This window comes from Hyaena hyaena, unplaced genomic scaffold (genome assembly GCF_003009895.1).
Source record: "Hyaena hyaena isolate Hyena2069 unplaced genomic scaffold, ASM300989v1 scaffold_92, whole genome shotgun sequence".
Taxonomy (NCBI): domain Eukaryota; kingdom Metazoa; phylum Chordata; class Mammalia; order Carnivora; family Hyaenidae; genus Hyaena; species Hyaena hyaena.
In genome coordinates, this window is record NW_024080723.1 from 726563 (window position 1) to 745854 (window position 19292).

At 42.3% G+C, this 19292-nt stretch overlaps 1 protein-coding gene across 4 annotated transcripts in view; it reads right to left on the minus strand.

Annotated features, from left to right (window-relative positions):
- Positions 1-1428: 1428 nt before the first annotated feature.
- The window catches only part of NEMP2 (nuclear envelope integral membrane protein 2), a 32274-nt gene continuing 14410 nt past the window's right edge, over positions 1429-19292 (minus strand). Inside the window, exons 3-10 of one of the 4 annotated variants that reach the window (XR_005528835.1) lie at positions 13650-13881; positions 13441-13513; positions 12235-12328; positions 11291-11405; positions 9077-9302; positions 4583-4759; positions 2300-3641; positions 1429-1670 (exon numbers count right to left, since the gene is read on the minus strand). Coding sequence is in view for 3 of the 4 variants with exons in the window: in XM_039234734.1 (XP_039090665.1) it covers positions 3518-3641; positions 4583-4759; positions 9077-9302; positions 11291-11405; positions 12235-12328; positions 13441-13513; positions 13650-13881 (1041 nt within the window). In the remaining variant the exon portion in view is untranslated. Of the gene's footprint in view, positions 3642-4582; positions 4760-9076; positions 9303-11290; positions 11406-12234; positions 12329-13440; positions 13514-13649; positions 13882-19292 lie in introns of all 4 variants that reach the window. The other 3 variants (XM_039234736.1, XM_039234735.1, XM_039234734.1) reach the window with 3 other exon arrangements.

Consider the following 19292-nt stretch of genomic DNA (forward strand, 5'->3'; position numbering starts at 1 on the left):
AAAAAAAAAAAAAAAAAAAAAAAAAAAAAAAAAGGTAAGTAGATTCTTAGGCCAGAGAAAGACTGAAGATTTTAAGAGCGTATCTGAATGAAGAACATGCCCAGTAGAAGGGGGTGGAAATACTGGCCAATGACAACAGACACAGAGAGGAAAAGCTGGCAGGATCTGCATAAAGGAAGGGTGGCCTTCGCCAACAGTTTAAGTACCTCATCACGCTAGCCAGGGTCCCACCGAGGGGCTGTGTTAGACTTTTTGGTCTGGTGACATCAAACACTTGAATTATGTAACAAACTCCCTTTGTTCTCTTTGTGCTCAAGCAACCTTCTTCCCACCATTTGACCCCTCATAGATCTGTCTTCTGGGAGAGAATCTGCTGGTCTTATGATTTCAAATGTTTTTACCCTTACGCCAGTTTTATTTTGGGCTGTGAGTCACTAAATAGACTATATGAATTGTCTAACTCATGTGGTTAACTCCTTAATGTCATACCACCTGGTAGGGGGCTCAGAAGGCAGCAGTGGGGTCACCTACAAACACCTCTCTATCTTACTGCAGGTTTCTTCAAAATTCTACATCCATTATGTTATCTATGTATAACAGACCAAAAAAAAAATGATTTAAAAAATTGTACTTCTCTAACTAGGAAATAATCTCACACAGAATAAGCCTTTTTCTTAACACACTGCAGGGGTCTTAATTTATCAACATGTTTAGATATATTGATATAATCCATCATCTACTCCAAGCCTCTTAAAATCTGAAATCTCTTAAATTTCTAGATTTGTTTTAAAAAGGGCATAAATTCAAATACTGTCCTAAACATCAGATGGACATTCCCCTCCGATTCAGCCCTTATATTATTGGCAAACTGTACAACCAATTCACAAAGTATTTTTTGTGATATGTAAAAAGTGTTTTAAAACATTTTAAAAATAACATTTGAATGATACAATTGTTTAAGCATGGCCCCCTACGCTGAATCTCACCCACACATTTTGGTGTCAAATAGCCCCAACTTGCTAACAACAGTAAGCTTTTATGAGGCACCTTGCATAAGCAATAACACAAAGAGTCTGTTCTGCTCCTTAACTGCACACCTATGGCGGTATGAAGCATAAAGCCAACCTTTAAGCACCTGTGAAGGGCAGAGCCATTCTACTGAATGGTCATTTAAACAGCTTAAAGGACTTTAAATAAATAGGGAAGGGGAGGGAGGAGGGGGGAGAGAGGGAGAGAGAGAAAGAGAGAGAGAGAGAGAGAAGAGAAGGGAAGGGAGAAAGGAAAGAAGAGAAAAAAGTTCTTCTATGGGAGTCATCTGTGAATTGCTTCACGGGGATTAGAACTGTGATCAGCACTATAATAAACCCCAAATCAAATGAACACAACAGAAATACACGAAATGTATCACAACTAATGTTTGTAATTGTTTCACTTTTCATAGTACTCACATAACAGAAACGGATAAATCCATGATTTCTTCTAAAATAAACACCAAAAAACAGCATCTTGGAAGTCTCTTGTTTTCTTTCGCTAGCTGTTTTTATTGTGATGGTCACACCCAGCTTGAGCCACTAGGGCTTCCTTCTGCAGCGGCCAGCCCCTCTTCAAAGCGGCATAGGTAAGGCCCAGTGGCTGTCTTGGCTGGGATGGCCCATGGGGACTGCAGCTGCCTGTTCACGTGTTATTCAGACACACATTCTGTCACAGACTGCCTCTTGGGAGGTGAACATGGTGAGCACAGCATGGATACATCTGATACATTTATAACATACCAGCAATAAATTTAATTATAAAAAATTCAGATAAAACTACAACGAAAACGTCAGAACTGTTTTCACTTATAAAACAGTCATCATAATAATCATCATAAATTTGAATGGAAGATTCTTTGATATTTGAAATCAATCTATGTGAAAGCACAGATTGAATTTAGTGCATTTCACAAAAACTGCAAAGCTCTTAATATTGAAAGGTATCTTGCAAAAGGAGGAACTTGTAAAATACTGACACACTGCTTCAAAGAGGAAATATTATTTGAAAATCAACTTAGAAAGTTTCAAATGGGTAACCATGTTCTCGTTTTGACAATTTAGAAACGTTCTACTGAACTTGGCTCAGGAAAGCAGCTCCTAAATTTTCCATATGTCCCTCCTCCATATCCGTATCTCTTCTATTAAAAAGAGATTCCTCATTCTGTATGCCTCTTTAAGGACCCATCACAGCAAAAACTTCTTAAAGTGAATCAATTTAGCACATCTTAACCCGGAGATTGTTTTGCCATGTTCACATCTTTTCTCACCTCTTATGTTTTGGCCTTCCTTCCCCAGGATCAAAGCTTAGGGTCATTTCACTCTGGAGAATCAAGAAAAAATATTTGTTCTCTGAAGACAGATCACAAATCTCTCTTGTAGGAAACTGTTACAAACATATATAACTAAATTTTTAAAAATGGACCAGTCAACTCAAAATGTCACAAGATGTTAAATTTCTTCAATTTCAATATACAAAAAATTATAAAAAATAATTCTTCTAAAATGTATATGTCTATAAAAATCTTATCAAGCTTTAAAATATAATCTTAGGAAATGTTTATCATAGTTATCAAATAGATAGTTGTCCATTATTAAAAAATTTTAAAAAATCAATATTATGTGATCTAAGGCTGTAGGGAGATGGCCCCTAGGCTCACCTTTGAAGGTGTCTTCTTAACCCTGAGTTGTCGGAAACATTAGGGCTGAGGTCTAGTCCCAGTGCTGCCTCTAAACAGCTTTGTAGTTTGGGATCTAAACAGCTTTGTAGTTTGGGATGAGTTATTGAACCTCCCCAAACCTCAATTCTGCCATCATTAACATTTTCCAAACTACTCCAAGGAATATAAATCTCATGAAAAAGGGTTCTGTGGCCAAATTAAGTCAGAAATGGCTGCACACAATTTCTCCCTAGGAGATTCAATGTGCACTGGCAGTATTAAAGGCTCTGAGAAGTCCAGCAGTACTTTTGTTTAACTTTGTTTCTATCTTAGTTGACCTCAGAATCCCTTTGCTGACTAGCACTTATTAGCACCCTGTGGATTATACTCTGGAAAACACTGGTCCAGCATATCTCACTCAGGTCTCTTCCAGCACTTATATTGATAACATGTAGGAAGAGCAATGCAGTCTTCAGACACAGGTTCTGAGGGTTCAGGGAAGATTTAATACCCTGGTGTTGACAAGGCAAATGTTCATGTTAACTTGCTCCTTGAAGATCAACATGATTCTCTTGTTCCTAATGAAAGTCTTTATTCAAGGAAAGTGGTAATGACTCTTCGTAGAATCTTGATGACTCCAATAAGTGCAGAAGTCACCAAAAATGAGAAGTTATCTTCAACAGTGTTTAGTTTTCCTTTCCAGTATGACTCTTCTCCATAAGCAAATGTTTTTTCCACTGTTTCCTAGGATAGTTCTGCCCAATGTTAATAGGATCCTTGCCCTTAACCCACTTCTTGTCTAGAATGAAGTCAATGCACAGGTGGTCATCAGGCAGTCCTCAAGTTAAAAAGCTGTTCTTCCAAGAAGGCACCCCCAAAACCATATTGTTCTTCATGCAGACTAATTTCTTCAGGTGACAAGTGGCTTCCTCCAAGAACAAAGTCTGCAAATCTAATAAGTAGTTTTTTGTTTTAAATCAAGTTAATGTTATCATAGAAGATTTATTCAGAAGATAACATGTTCTCTTGCTATTTATCTTCTTTTTAATTAAATTTGACTTTACATCAATAGAGAATGATATTTATACACTGGGGGTATAAAAGGTAATGGCTTATGTGATCCTTCTGGAGATATTCAGGGAAAGAGCAGAGAAGGAGGTTGACTTACAAGTACTGAGTGCTGCCAATCCTAACCACTCCTGTTTTCTAATTCCTTTTCTCTTATTAGAGTCATTATTCATTATTTTAGTACCTCAATACTTTCCCCCTTCAATGTTTAATTTGAGGGTATTGTTATTTAGATAAAGCTATGAAGGTGGCGCCTGGATGGCTTCATAGGTTAAGCAGCCCAGCCAACTTCGGCTCAGGTCATGATCTCACAGTTTGTGTGCTTGAGCCCTGCTCAGGCTCTGGACTGACACCTCGGAGCCTGAAGCCTGCTTCAGATTCTGTGCCCCCCCCCCCCCCAGCCCCTCCCCAGCTCATACTCTGTCTCTCTCTTGGTCTCTCTCTCTCTTAAAAATAAACAAACATTAAAGAAGAATTTTTTAAATAGATAAAGCTATGAAGGAAGGGAAGCAGTAAGGAAAATGATTTGGGGACAAAGAGGTCTTTCCTGGTAAGCTTTGAAAATTACTTTCACACCAGTGACTTCTCACATGGAAGTTATGTTTACGACTTTCCTTATCAAAGGTCAGATCACTATTTGTCCTGACACTAGCAGCTCTGTGCCAGTCAGAGCACTGAAGAAAGAGCAGGGCTTCTGACAGCTTCCACATCATGGATCACCTGGGCGGCAGTCTGTTCCTAATATGAAGTGCCCGTAACCACTGCCACAGTATCTTCACATTCATCCCAGCCCCAGTGTGGTCCCTGCAGCAGAGCAGGGCTTACTTGTTCGGAGCCTGCAGTCTGGAGACAACCAGCCACGTGGGGAAGTTGGGCCTGCGGCAGACTCCACGCAGCTCCTCCAGGGCGCTACTCGTCTCCATTTCGGCCTGTTCCCGGTATTCATCTTCAGTGAGATACTTCACCACAGGCTTCTCGGAGGTCCACCATTTCTTCATTTTCCTAAAACATGTGGCATTTGGTTGCTAGACTCCTGGTCATATGTGACTGCTCAATTCAACCCTTAAGATTTATAAAAATACATTTCTTAAGATCATGACCTGAGGCAAAGTCAGATACTTAACTGACTGAGCCACCCAGGTGCCCCTCAGGTTTTTTTTTTTTTAATTATTATAGTTTATTGTCAGGTTGGTTTCCAAATAACACCCAGTGCTCATCACAAGTGTCCTCCTCCATGCCCATCGCCCATTGTCCTCTCTGCCCCACTCCCATCAGCCCTCAGTTTGTTCTCAGTATTTAAAAGTCTTTTATGGTTAGCCTCCCTCACTCTCCTTAACTATTTTTTCCCCTTCCCTTCCCCTATGGTCTGTTAAGTTTCTCATGTTCCACATATGAGTGAAAACATATGGTATCTGTCATTTCACTTAGCATAATACCCTTGAATTTCATCCATGTTGCTACACATGGCCAGATTTCATTCTTTCTCATTGCTATGTAGTATTCCATTGTGTAGATAAACCACATCTTCTTGATCCATTCGTCAGTTGATGGACATGTAAGCTCTTTCCATGTTTTGGCTATTGTTGAGAGAGCTGCTATGAACATTGGGGTACATGTGCTCCTATGCATCAGCACTCCTGTATCCCTTGGGTAAATTCCTAGCAGTGCTATTGCTGGGTCATAGGGGAGTTCTACTGTTAATTTTTTGAGGAACCTCCACACGGTTTTCCAGAGCAGCTGCACCAGTTTGCATTCCCACCAGCAGTGCAAGAGGGTTCCTGTTTCTCTACATTCTCACCAGCATCTATAGTTTGATTTGTTCATTTTTAGCCACTCTGACCAGTGTGAGGTGGTATCTCAGTGTGGTTTTGATTTGTATTTCCCTGATGATGAGTGATGTTGAGCATCGTTTCATGTGTCTGTTCAAGTACTGTTCATGTCTGTTCATATGCTGACAGTTCAGAGCCTAGAGCCTGCTTTGGATTCTGTGTCTCCCTCTCTCTCTGCCTCTCCCCTGTTTGTGCGCTCGCTCTCTCACTTGTTCTCTCTCAAAAATAAACATTAAAAATTTTTTTAAATAAAAAATTAAAAAAAATTTCTTAGAAAGTAACAGTAATACTTAACTTCCTTGACACCACACTATACTTTTTTATAGTTCTTATTGGGACCATGGTATACAGAACATGTGGTTTGGACCTACTAGTACATTTCCTCTCTTCCTGGACCATCCTAAATAACGTTCTTAGGAATTTGAGGCTCAATTTCTGATAGACATGTTCACTGTATGTTCAGTAATTTTTAATTGCACAATCAGACCATTAAAAGTCTGGTTTCCCTATGCTTGGCCTGCTCATTATCTTGGGCACTAACAGAAGCAAATCTTTAGAAATGCTCTTTTACAGAGAATCTGGTAGAATTCATGGCCACTTACTTGCTAGACCAAAAGAAAAAAAAAAAGGAAGATTTGTGGGATATCACCTCCACCTAGTGGTGGTGATTCTGACTAATCCTAGACAGAGGGAGTAAATATGGTACAAGGGTTGTTTGTGTACAATAATTTATAATTCCTCCTTTGCTAAATGCTAAGGGGCTCCTGATTGGAATTTTTTTTTCCCAATCAGGAAAGTCCTAAAGGGGAGAATCTCATAAAGATGATAATGATAAGGTTTTAACACCTATGTTACATTTATCAATGAGTTTTTTTTAAATTGTTCTTGGATAGTTTAAAATTTAACCAGAGATTTCCAAATCTGGAAGAGTATAAGAATTACCAGGAGGTGGCTAAACATACATTTTCTTGAGTGTTGGGATATGAAAAGTCTTTTAAAGACTGTGTGGTGGTTGAGGAGTCAGATTGAGGAACCACTGACATTATTTCCTTCTCCTCTGCTGAACACCGAGCCTGGTCTCCCTAGAAGAAAGCCTCTGGTCTCTGAGCAGAAGACTGAGGTACAGTTGTGGCTTTGCATTTTACCCACTGTATCAACTGAGGCAATTATTAACAGCTCGGACCCTCACTTTGCTCATAGGAACAAAGTGAAAGCAATAACATCTACCTCACGGGGCACCTGAGTAGCTCAGTTGGTTAAGCACCTGACTTCGGCTCAGGTCATGATCTCATGGTTTATGAGTTCGAGCCCCACATTGGGGTCTGTGCTGACAGCTCAGCACAGAGCCTGCTTCAGATTCTGTGTCTCCCTTCCTCTCTGCCCCTTGTCCACTCATGCTGTCTCTATCTCTCATAAATAAATAAACTTAAAAAAAAAAAAAATAACATCGACCTCATGAGGTCACTATACAGGTCAGAGGAGATATTTTGTGCATAGCGCTTAGCACAGTGAGTGGCCTACAGTAAGTGTTCAAAAGGATAATCAAGAGGGTAGCTCTCATATATTAGGATATACTCAAACACTTCTTTGTAAAACTAAAATACTACATGTCAAGGTATTATTTCTCTGGTCTGTTATTTATGTTCCTGTTTTGTCCCATAGTTGTTCACATTATTATTCACTAGCAAAATGAAAAGCTAAGGAAGCTACAAAACATTTTACTAGATTTGTGTTAACAGAATGTACAGCAAGTTCATAAAAGGACCATCACGCAGATAACACTTTACACTTGTTGAGGCAGCTGGATGTTTAAAACAAAAGGGGCCCAAGTGCTAACCTGCGTTCCTCAAGACACAAGCCTGGCAAAGGACCCAGGCGTGGGGGATGTGGACGGCGAGCCTCCCCCTAGCAGAGGGAGCTCTGGTAGTCCCAGTCACCTTTGGCCTCCGAGGCAGTGCAGAGAGCGGCTAGCAGCAGCCCCACTGACCCAGCCTCGCTGCCTTCCAGCCTTGCCAATATTGTCAGCACAAGGGCCCTGCCCTGTCACTGGTCACGTATGCAGTACCAGATCCATAAACTACCAGTTACCAGTCTCCTTCCTCTCAGCCAGGTTTACCGCAGAAACCTTTATTAACTCCCTGTCTCACTGCCCTACTCTGGGCCCTCATCACCTCTTGCCACGAGGTCACTGTCCCAGGGCCTCCCGCTTATTCCCACTCTCTGGGCCAGAAGGCAGATGGGCTACATTCTGCCACCCAGTGATGTACATGGTCTCTGCTTTGATTTTGTTAACTGTATTTTTATTTTTAGATTAGTTGCCAACATTTAAAAATAGTAAGAATTCACATTCAAATCCATATTCCCAGCTTTTCTAAAAAAAAAAAAAAAAGACAAAAAAAAAAAAAAACCAAACCACCAACAACAACCCAGATCTGGTAAGGCAGGGCCCATATTCCTACATGGGAATAATCAGCTCACGCTGACTGGTAACTGCCCCCTTTCTGATAAGGCTGCATTGTAGAATTTCGCACAGTCCTCAGGATGGTCCCACTGCCTCCCCCTGCTCAGCATCACTCACTCAGGACCAGCCCTAAGCATTTGGATCTGTAATTCTGGCCTAGGCAGCAGGCAGAGAATGCTGACTGAATTGCAGAATGCCTTCTTGCCTCCACTATGCACAGGATCAGACTAGATTCCTTAACACAGCCTGTGAGGCCTCTATGACCTGACCGACGGCCACCTTGTTCACCTGCCTCATGATGCTGCCAGACTGGGCTTTCAGCCAGTCACGGAGGTCCTTCCCACATTTATTCACCTGACTATTTTAATTCATTGAGATTCAGCCCAGTAACATCTCTTTCAGGAACTCTCCTGAACTCTCTCCATGTGCTATAGTCCCTGAACAGGTATATGTTAACACTCCAAAGATACAGAAATGCATGCTGATGTCTCAGCATGTACCCCTCAAGGGTAGGGACTGTCTCCATCTGTGCATCTGACACACAAAAACAGGTGTTCAGACTCAGTGACTAAGGAGAGACACAATACAGCTTTGACAACAGAAGCTCCCTCATCTCTTTCTGTATTTTTAAAGGGCGTAAGCCTTAACTTAATACCTAAAAAAAAAAAAAAAAAGTCCTAAGCACAACAAATACCTTTAAAGCAATCTTGGGCCCTCAGGAAAGGAAATGTAGAATGAAAGTAGAAATTTTAGGCAACCCAGAACCCAAGTAATCGTGCCCCTGATCCCAGTAAGTTCTTGGTGAGCTGTAATTACCTAGTAATTGGGGGAAGACCTCTGAAAGATTAATGAAGACTAGAAATGGAGATGGAATTAGACGCTTTAGTTCTCTATCTTCCTTCTCTCTCAGATCCCCAGATGAAATGTAGTTAATTGTGAGACGAAATATGACACGTCCAAGAAACATCCCCAAATAAGTAAAACCAGAGTTCAAAATGTCACAATTACAAGGAGAAAAAAGATACACACCACCTCATATAAGTGAATGCCTTCAGTGGGTAGCATAGACTCCTGGAGGCCAGGATGAGGATCAGAGCTGCATAGGAGCCCTGGGGCACTGTGACCCCACAGTAGATCAGAACCAGGGCGAGGAGCCGCAGTGTCCACGTTAGAAGAGTCACGCTTCTTTCATCAACAAGGGGACCATGCTTGTAGCAAACAGCAAAGCTGAGAGATCCAACTACTGAGACATAGCCTGTAAAAGCAGAAGAACTTGAAAATCTGAACCTGAAAAGTTGTGTGAAAGATCCTGGCAGAGCCTTGACTAAGCTAAGAACATATTGGAAAACCTCCATTTGTGTTTTCTGTTTCCAAAGAACGCACGCTGAAAAACACAGAGGACTAGTTATTCCTTCAATGTGAGATACTATGTGGACTTTTTGTAATTAAGAATGCTTAATAATAAATTATTATGATATGTGGTGGTTTTTTTTTGGTTTTTTTTTTTTTAGTTCAGAGTCCTAGATGGGCAAATGTTACTGTAGCTGCTTTGGTCAGGAATAAGCCTCAGCATATGTCACAGTGGGCTACAAACCCTATTTTTCATTTTTACTTTATAGTCAAAAAAGGAAAATATAGTGGAGGGATCAGTCTATACAGCGCCCACTTTCTACATTAATAATGGTAGGATAATGAGACATTCTGCATCTCCTCCTGTGATCTGATGTGAAATGCACGTCTCCTCTTATGTAGTCTATCAAAAATGTTTCACTTGTAGCTAGGCAAGCCTCAAGATCTACTTTCCAGTTTAGGAAAGAGAGGGAAAAGAGGAGCAAGTTAAACTATACCACAAAGGAGTAATCAGAAAAATCCAGAAAGTTGGACACTCTATAGGACAACTAGATTGGTCTCTTCAGCAGAGCGCTATGATGGAAAAAGGAATTGTTATGGATTTAAAGAGACTTACAAGACATAATAAATGCAAAATATGATTCTGAACTATATATATCCTACCTTATACAGCCCAACCATCAAGAACGCTTAAGAAATCTGAAGATGGCCTGAGTAATTTATGTAATTATTGATTTTTTTTAAGACTTAACAGTTATTTAACTATAGAAGAAAATGCTTTTTTTTAGAAGTGCTTACTGAAATATTTAGAAGAATATACCATGATATTTGTAATTTACTTTAAAAACACTTAAGCATAAAAAGAAGAATGAGCTAAAGACATAAAAATCTTCAAGTAAAACAAAAAATTGATTGCTTCTGTTTTGGGTGGGTGGACTTATGTGAGAAGCTTGGTGCTAAGGCGTTAGGAGAAAGCTGACCCTTCCATTCTCCATTATTCCCCAATTAAAACAAATAATTTAAAAAAGTTGTTTTTGCTTTCAGGAAATAAGAACAAGTGGTTTCTGAATAGTCTTTCTGTTTCTGAAAATTCAAATTTTCATTAGTCATTTATAGTCAGGATTTTTCACCGTTCATGCTGAATACATTAAGAGAGCCACAATTCGGGGCGCCTGGGTGGCTCAGTCGGTTGAGCGTCCGACTTCGGCTCAGGTCATGGTCTCACGGTTCGTGGGTTCGAGCCCCGCATCGGGCTCTGTGCTGACAGCTCAGAGCCTGGAGCCTGTTTCAGATTCTGTGCCTCCCTCTCTCTCTGATCCTCCCCTGCTCATGCTGTCTCTATCTCTCTTTCAAAAATAAATAAAATATTAAAAAAAAAAAAAGAGAGAGAGCCACAATTCAAAAGCATAAAAGCAGTCAAAAGGGACAAATACTTTTTTGCTCTTTTTATCATTAGTACAGAAAACTGAAAGAGATGTCATTGGGAGATAAGTCCACAATGAGATCTAAAAGGGGCACCTGGGTGGCTCATTTGGTTGGGTATCCATCTCTGGATTTTGGCTCCAGTTGTTATCTCACCATTCGTTGAGTTTGAGCCCCCCATTAGGCTCTGTGCTAACAGGGAGAAACCTACTTGGGACGCTCTCTTTCTCTCTCTGCCCTTCCCCCACTATGCTCTCTCGGTCTCTCTCAAAATAAATAAACTTAAAACAAAATTAGATCTAATGAACTGAAATCATCAACCGTGGGAATAAAATAAAATGTTTTTAACAGTACTTCTCCTTAGTTCAAAAGGAAAATTTAGATGCTGGAGAGAAACGTGTTTCCAAAGGAAGGCTCTAGTTATACTTTCAGCATTATCAATAATATATGTATATTTTAAAAATTACCTACCTAATATATATATTCTGTTTTCATGCCATAGCCACTTCAGATCCTCCATCAATTGGCACACAACATAAACTGAAGCAAACCAACAACCAACCATTAGAGCCCAAAAGGTGCTATACTGTGTGTGGAAAAGAATAAACGACATAAGTTTTGGTTCATTCATTCTCACAAAAATAGGAGGAAACAAATAAACCCTTTATATTAGAAACTTCTACATCAAACTGCATTGAAGGCAATTCAAGGTGCCCTCTGGCATCCTGTTAACATTAAGGCCCATGAACCAGCAGCATCGGCACCACCCGGGAGCTTGCTGGAATGCAGACTCTCGGGCCCAAAGGCAGACTCCTGAATCAGAACCTGCATCGCAACAGGATACTCAGGTAACTTGCATGCATATTAAAAGTGGAAAAGCACTGTTTTAAAGAATAAATTTATCTCAAAATAATGCTGGTGCTGCAAGCTTTAATCACAGTATCTGCAACATTATCAGCATGAACTAATATTTATCCTCAACTAAGTGCATTCTTTCATTGAAGGTGTTTCAGGGAACTAAGAATAATGAAGAAATCCCCAGTTGTAGCAATGCTGTTACTCAAGGCCTTGATGGTTCAGCATCACGACATTCCTCAGCTCTCAAGACAAGAGAAATTTCTACTCGTCATAGAATCAGCCCCTGCCACTCCTAAGAAAGATCTATTGCCTGAAAATAAAAGGGTCTCAAAACAAAGCATCACAAAAGTCATACTTACTGAAGGGTATATATAGTAACAAATAAAAATGGAATCTCTAGAAAAAGATCTATTTTAAAAGCCAATTTTGTAATACAATGTAGAAAAACAGTTTGAATTAGGAATGGTCATAATCAACGTGAATTAACTTTGAGCCATTTTTCAGGTCTATGAGATCATGGTTTCCCTCTTTTATTCACTTACACACAGTATGCCTACCTTAGGAATAAATCTTTTCACCAGAAGCAGGACAAAGACTAATGTCATTAGAACACCTAGCACGGTCCCAGAAGAGTAAAAGAAAACAGGACTTCTGTCAAAACAAGCAAATAAAAGCTATTTAAATGCCAAGCAGCACTTTCAGTATTAAAACTGTTTAACTTGATGACAGCAGCTATAAGGAATACTAAGAAGAAAAACTCAGATGTTAGTTTTAATTACATCTTATACTCTTAAAAAATGAAATTTCTGTGCTTGAAATTTATGTTAAATAGCTGCCACTAACTCAAAACAAAATGTCTGAGTTATCTTCTGTGTTTAGATTCTGATCCAAGAATAATTACTGAGTACCTGTCATGTAGCAGGCACTTGTCTGAGAGCTTTGCATGCATTCACAACAGCCCTATGAAACACTTGTCCATGCCTACATTTTACAGAGGAGGAAAGTAAGCACCAATAAGTTAAAGACCTTCCCTAAGTCAGTATCTGCCAATTGCAGGACTCAGGCTTCAGCCCAGCTCCTCTGAGTCCAAGCTCTACTTACGTAGACTACTACGTAGTCAGGCTACGTAACTAACATCGGTTTTGTAAAGGCCACAGATTACATTAAACATACTTAATTACACTACACATGGAAGATGAACAATATTAAGAATAGCAAGCTAAGAAGTAAAACAGTATTAGAAAAAGACTCCTTTTTCATGAGAGAAGTTGTAATAAACTATCAGGATGCTATGTTTATCTAAGAGTCAAATATTTGTTAAATTCAACCTTCTGGATCAGAGTCACAAATCTTGGAGGCAGCTTGAATCTAACAGAGAGAGCAAGCATCTGGCATAAGAAAACCTGAATATAAATCTCAGCCCTAGCAAGAACTAGCCATGTGATGATGAATGTTGGTTTTCTCATCGATAAAACGAGAACAATGATACAAAGTTCACATAATTGTTCAGAGGATCGAATAAAAAATGTATATGAATACATAACACAAAATCACGCATATAAAAGCACACTGTAATATATACATACATGTCATGTGTACTGTTCCTGGTTTTTAAAGGCCTTTCAAGCACTATCTTCAGACTTATTGTTTGTAAAACCTAAAGCAAGAACTACAAACTAGTGTGGAAATATTTAGCATAGGGTGAAAATTGTCCTATACTCTTTTTAATTTACAAAATTAATAAAGTAAAAAGGGATACTTACTGACTCAAGGTCTTTGCGTAAAAAAAGAGGAAAACACCTGCTGCAAACACAAGGAAGAGTTTGAAATCCACAACTGGAATAAAAAAGACATACACACACATAACAAAGACATTGTGTCAATGTAGTTGGTAAAAGAAAAGTCACTTTATTGAAATGTCACTCCAGAAAAACTAAATCCATAAAATCAAGTATAATGCAAACAGACTTACTGTTTCGATTCACACTAATTGTATAGATAAATATGTTCCTGACAGGCTTCACAGAGAAGCACATGGTCTCTCCATATGGATTGATGATTACGGTTATTTCATTTGACTCCTTTGGTGTCCAAAAATTATGAATCACACATTTGATAAAAGAAAGAATGGTTTCTGGATACTGACAATTATGTCTTCCTGTGATATATGCAATATTGAGCAGGCCTGAACTGGTAATTTTCACCTATAAAATAAGAACAAAGAAGTCCATAAACACAGAAGTTAAAACTTCTTATAAGCTCCTTCAAGTCACAAGCAGAGGAGTAAAGAGAGCCCACGATAACTGAATAAAGAGCCCTCAGATGTACAGGATCCCAGGGATCCCAGGGATGGACCTACAGATCTGTGTTTAATTCAAACACACTAGAGCAGAGAGACTTTTTGGAAGTGATTATTTCTTCCCCTGAGCTGTAGGTGATTTAACTCCCTCTTGTAGCAAGTTGTTGTGGTCAAGGGACATGTGAAAAAACATGACAAAAGTAACAGGTGTCAAACTATGTGGTTATAAACATGAGAACAGGAATTATGTTTCTACCATCTTCAACTGTGTTTTGAGAAAAAGCACTTCCTTCTGTATCACCTGAGCATATTTAACTCAGGCTTCTCTCCCCATGCCTCCTGGAGAAGGACCAGAATCCAACTGTCCTGGATCACCCGGTGGAAGAACCAAGCAGTACTTGGAGCTCTTGGAAGGCAGGAGGTTTATTTTACACTGGTGGGCTCAGAGGAAATCATTCTCCAGAGGTCTGAGCCCAGAGCATTAGCAGAGGGAACAATTTACAGCCTGTTCCTTCCACATTGCTCCTTAATGCACGCGACAAGCAGGGTGGGAAGAACCACTGGGAAGGGGGAGTCTTTGATCAGGGACAGGTGTTTTCTTATTAGTCCTGTAGGCCATCTTACAACAGATTTTCCCTATTATTTCTTCAAAGGAGAAGTGATCAGCCATCTTACAACAGATTTTCCCTATCATTCCCCCTGCTCTGATGCCCCTTTAAAAAGATCTAGTCTGGGGGCGCCTGGGTGGCTTAGTCGGTTAAGCGTCCAACTTTCGCTTAGGTCATGATCTCGAGGTTCGTGGGTTCGAGCCCCGCGTCGGGCTCTGTGCTGACTGCCAGCTCAGAGCCAGGAGCCTGTTTCAGTCTGTGTCTCCCTCTCTCTCTGACCCTCCCCTGCTCACGCTGTCTCTCTCTCTCCTAGAAATAAAAAAATTAAAAAAAAAAAAAAAGATCTAGTCTGTATTAGAGGGCATAATCTTTATTATGGACCGGTTCTTTTCCTCAGTTCCCTGACTTTGCTTATGACTATTCCTGACTGGTTTACAAAGTCTCTGATGAACAGCAGGTGGCCTTTTCCTTGGTAGAGAAGAGGTCAAGTGCCTGTCTGTTCTGGAGGGCATTTCCTGCCAGGGAACTTATTTGGCTGTGGAGGAACACTAGGGAGTCAGCCACCTGTTGGTCCCACAGAAGAGCCTATGCCTCCTATGCCAGTCTCTGTCCCCTTGGCTATTTCTGCCCCTATGAGTATGGGTAGCAACATTGCTCGTTCAGCCTGAACCTTAAGGCTGAAGGTAAATCTAAGCACAATCTTTTTTCTTGAAGTGTGAGGCACAGACATCAGTACAAACACTTCCCTTAGCAATGGCCTTAGCAACCTTAACGGCAGGCAACACAACAAATTGAAAGAGGTTATACCACATTTAACCTTTTAAACTCCTTAGATTCTTCCACTGAAGGTGCCCTGCTCTTACAAATGGGGCCCAGATTAGAGGCAGTCAATATCAACAGAACACCCTATCCATAAGAAGAAGGTGAGTGTGAACAGGAACCTCTCGCTGTTTCCCCAGCTTTCTGGGGTAACCTCTGCCAACCCGACGGCAAAGAGGAAGGACAATCTATCTTATCAGAATGGCGATTCCACAAGCATCTGCTGTGCATAGACCAGTCAGCTTCCAGGGTGTGGCTGGAGCAGGGCTATAGATCCTAAGAATCTAGGACTCTCCGAAAGGTCACTTTGAGTGGGTTCATCGGACTTGGATCAGTCTTCCAGGTTTTGGGGCTTCTCAAGATTGTCCCTCTTGACTCTGGAGTGGTGAACCCATGGAATGATATCAGTGACCTTGAGGGCAGTAGGGGTGGTCAGAATAACAGTATGAGGCCCAGTCCACCATGGTTTGAGAGGGTCTTTCTTCCAATCTTTGACCCCGAAGGAGTCCCCCGGTGAGAAAGGGTGTACGGGGGGTGGGAGGGATCCTAAAGAGATTGGGGCCCTCTCTATGGTATATCACTGTAACTTATGTAGGGTTGCCCCTAACACTTGAAGTTGCTCTCTTTTTCCCTCATCCCCTACTTGGTGTAGGTTCCCTGGGAGGCTCCCTGGACATGGAGGGAGGCCTTCCATATCTTAGTTCAAAGGGGGAGGAACCTTGAGTTCCTGGTGTGGGTGTGCAACGGACACGCAGGAGGCCCAGGGGCAACAGTTCTGGCCATGGGAGGTCTGTTTCCTGACAGAACTTGGCTAAGGTTCCCTTGAGGGTGCAATTCATTCACTCTACTTTCCCAGAACTTTGAGGCCGGTAAGCAGTGTGATGTTGAGGGAGTTGGTTAAAGTTTGTATAATGTCCACCATGAATGCAGGTCCATTATTACTGGGGATTGTGGACAGCAGGCCGAACCAGGGGACGACCTCTTTTAGGAGGACTTCAGCTACCTCCTGGTTCTGTTCTGTCCTGTTAGGGAAAGCTTTAATCCATCCAGAGTATGTATAGACTATTACCAGGAGGGGTTTAAGTCCTCAACTTGGCTGGACATCTGTAAAGTCTATTTCTAGATCTGTAAAGGGGGTAGCTCCTACCCTTTGGACACCTGGCAGGTGTCGCAGCACGGATCAGGCATTATACCTGGCACAAGTCACACACCATTCACTTATTGCTTGACATCATGCTGGCAGCTGGCTGATGCAGTACTGCTTTTTGAGGAGGGCCTCTAATGGAGTTCTTCCTAGATGGGTGAGTTGATGGTATTCACCAACTAGATGCCTTCTGCGGGTCACTGGGACAAAGATGGTTTCCACCATCCTCCCTTGGTCTGGGTGGCCCCCTCAATTTCAGCCCATTTAATTTTTTTTATTTTGATGGAGGGGTCTCTGCTGGGGGTGTCAGAGTCATAGTAAGGGAGGGGACCTTGTCTGCCTCCCTAATGGCTGCTACCTTAGTTGCCTCATCCACCAGGCAATTTTCCTCATGCTGTAGGGTCATCTCCTTTATGGTGTCCTTTGCAGTGTAGAACTGCAACCATTTTTGGGAACCAGATGGCCTCAAGGAGTTTTAGTATTTCTTCCTTATTTTTGATGGAGGGCACCCGGGTAGGTAGAGGAACTCATGCCATTCTGGGTGGCCGCCAAGTTCACACTGACGGGCTTGGCAGAAGGGCTGTTGTTATTGCCTGTTTCCCTGTGACCCTGAGGATGGTAGCTGTCTTCTTGCTAAAGGGGGCCACGGGGGAGGTGACCACAGAATGTTCAGCCCCTGTATCAGTCATAGTTTGGCCCCCTACTTTCATTTTGACCGTGGGCTCATGGAGGCCAAGAAGTAAGCCTGGTCCCCCTCAATCTGAATCTGTTCCTGCTAGCCCTATGAGGTCTTTTCTGCAGGGTTCTCTTACATATCGGCTGGGTTTCTGAGACTTTCCCCAGCTAGGACATTTGTTTTTTTTTCCAGTGTCCTTTTCCCTTGCAGTGGGCACATTGATCCCCTGCTAAGGAGGTCCTGGGCTTCCCCCCTTTTGGTGGTGAGACCTTCTCCATCCTTTCATACTCCTTTTCCTTTAAAGCAGCAGTGAGGAGGCTGCTTTCTCCTCATCTTTTCCTCGGCTTCTCTCTTGGCAGCGTCCTCCCTGTTCATGTAGACCTTGTTAGCAACCTCGATCAACTGCGTGATGTTCATTCCACTGAAACCCTCAAGTTTTTGGAGCTTCCTTCTGCTATCTGGGGTGGCTTGGGCCACAAAAGAGGTGTTTACCATCTGTTGGCTTTCTTGTGCCTTGGGATGGAACAGAGTGTAAATGCGGTAAGCCTTGCATAGCCCCTCCCAATAGTCCCCGGGAGATTCCCCTTGCTGCTGCGTGACTGAGGATATCTCGGTCAAATCCATGGGCTTCTTAGCCCCTGCTCGGGTCTCCCAGAGGAGAGCCTCTTGGCACTGGCGGACGTGGACTTGTCCTTTTCCTGTAGTGCAGGCCCATGCGGGACGTTCCTCAGGTGTAGCAGTTTTAGCCCAGGTGCCAGGATCAACAACCCTGGCTGGTGCGTGTTCATCAAGGTATTGCTGAGCTCCTCTCCTAATTCTCCGTCTCTCTTCAGGGTTAAACAAAGTGTGGAGCAGCTGTTTGCAGTCTTCCCAGTTGGTCAGTAGGTCTGGGAGAGGGACTCCATTAGGTCTATCACTGCCTGCGGTTTTTCAGAACACGATGGGGTGTTATGTTTCCAATTGAGGAGATCAGTAGTGGATAAAGGTTAGTAATACATCATTGAGTGGCCAGGCTGGAGGGTTGCATTTTCATCACTTCTCTCAGGTTCCCTTGTCTCTCGTACCGGCATCTGGAGAGCACCTGCACCCGGCTGAGGGCGCAATCTGGCCGCTGGCCCAGGGGAGAGAGGCTCTGTCCAGTCCGGAGGTGGTGGGGAGGCTGAAGGTGGCAGAGTATCGGGAGGCGGGGGCGGGGCAGGGGCAGGTGCTGACAGTCTCAGGGGAGCATACGGAGGGGCAAAATTGGTTCTTCCTCCAGATCACTGGTGAGAATTTGCGGAGGTCAGGACCTCTGTACCCTAGCCTGTCTCTGTTCACTGCAGGTAAATCACACCAAAGGGGGAGGATTTGGGCAATCTCTAACCGGAAGTCAATATACGGGAACTGATCAGGGTAACTTGGGTCTCTGGTGACAACATGCCAGACACGGCAGACCACTGGGACATCTGAGGTTCCCTCCGGAGGCCATCCTACCCCAAAAGTGGGCCATTCCAACTCAAATAGGTCCTTAATTTGCTAGGAGTCACCTTAATTCCATAATCTCCCGAAAACTCCTTCTCAAAGTTCTCAATCATAGTTTTAAAAACTGTGGTTTTGCTCTGTCCCAACCCCATAATGTTTCCGTGAGGTGGTGTTTCAAAGACAAACAAAGGGGTAGGGGTTCTCCCTCTAATGAGATCTGTCAGATGCCCATCTGGCTGTGTCCCAAGGAACTTAGGTAACGCTTAGCTGTAGTGGTCTCAGCTTTATGTCTAATGATCGGAAACTATTACAATGCCACCACAGACTGTATGTCATTCACCATGGAGTTGCAGACGGGCCCACTCAGACTCTGTAGGTTTATGGGGACCTTAAGGGTGCCCACCTGTGGAGCAACAGAATCGAACTCAGCAGGCAAGCCGGACCAAGTCACACATTCACACTCACATACACACCAGAGGTTATTACATTCCCTCCCACAGAATTTCTATGGATGAGACCACTGAGGTCTCCGGGGAGTGATCAGCTCCCCCTTCCACCACTATGGTTGGGCAGGATAGGACAGATTTAGGACCCGGCCCTTACCGGTT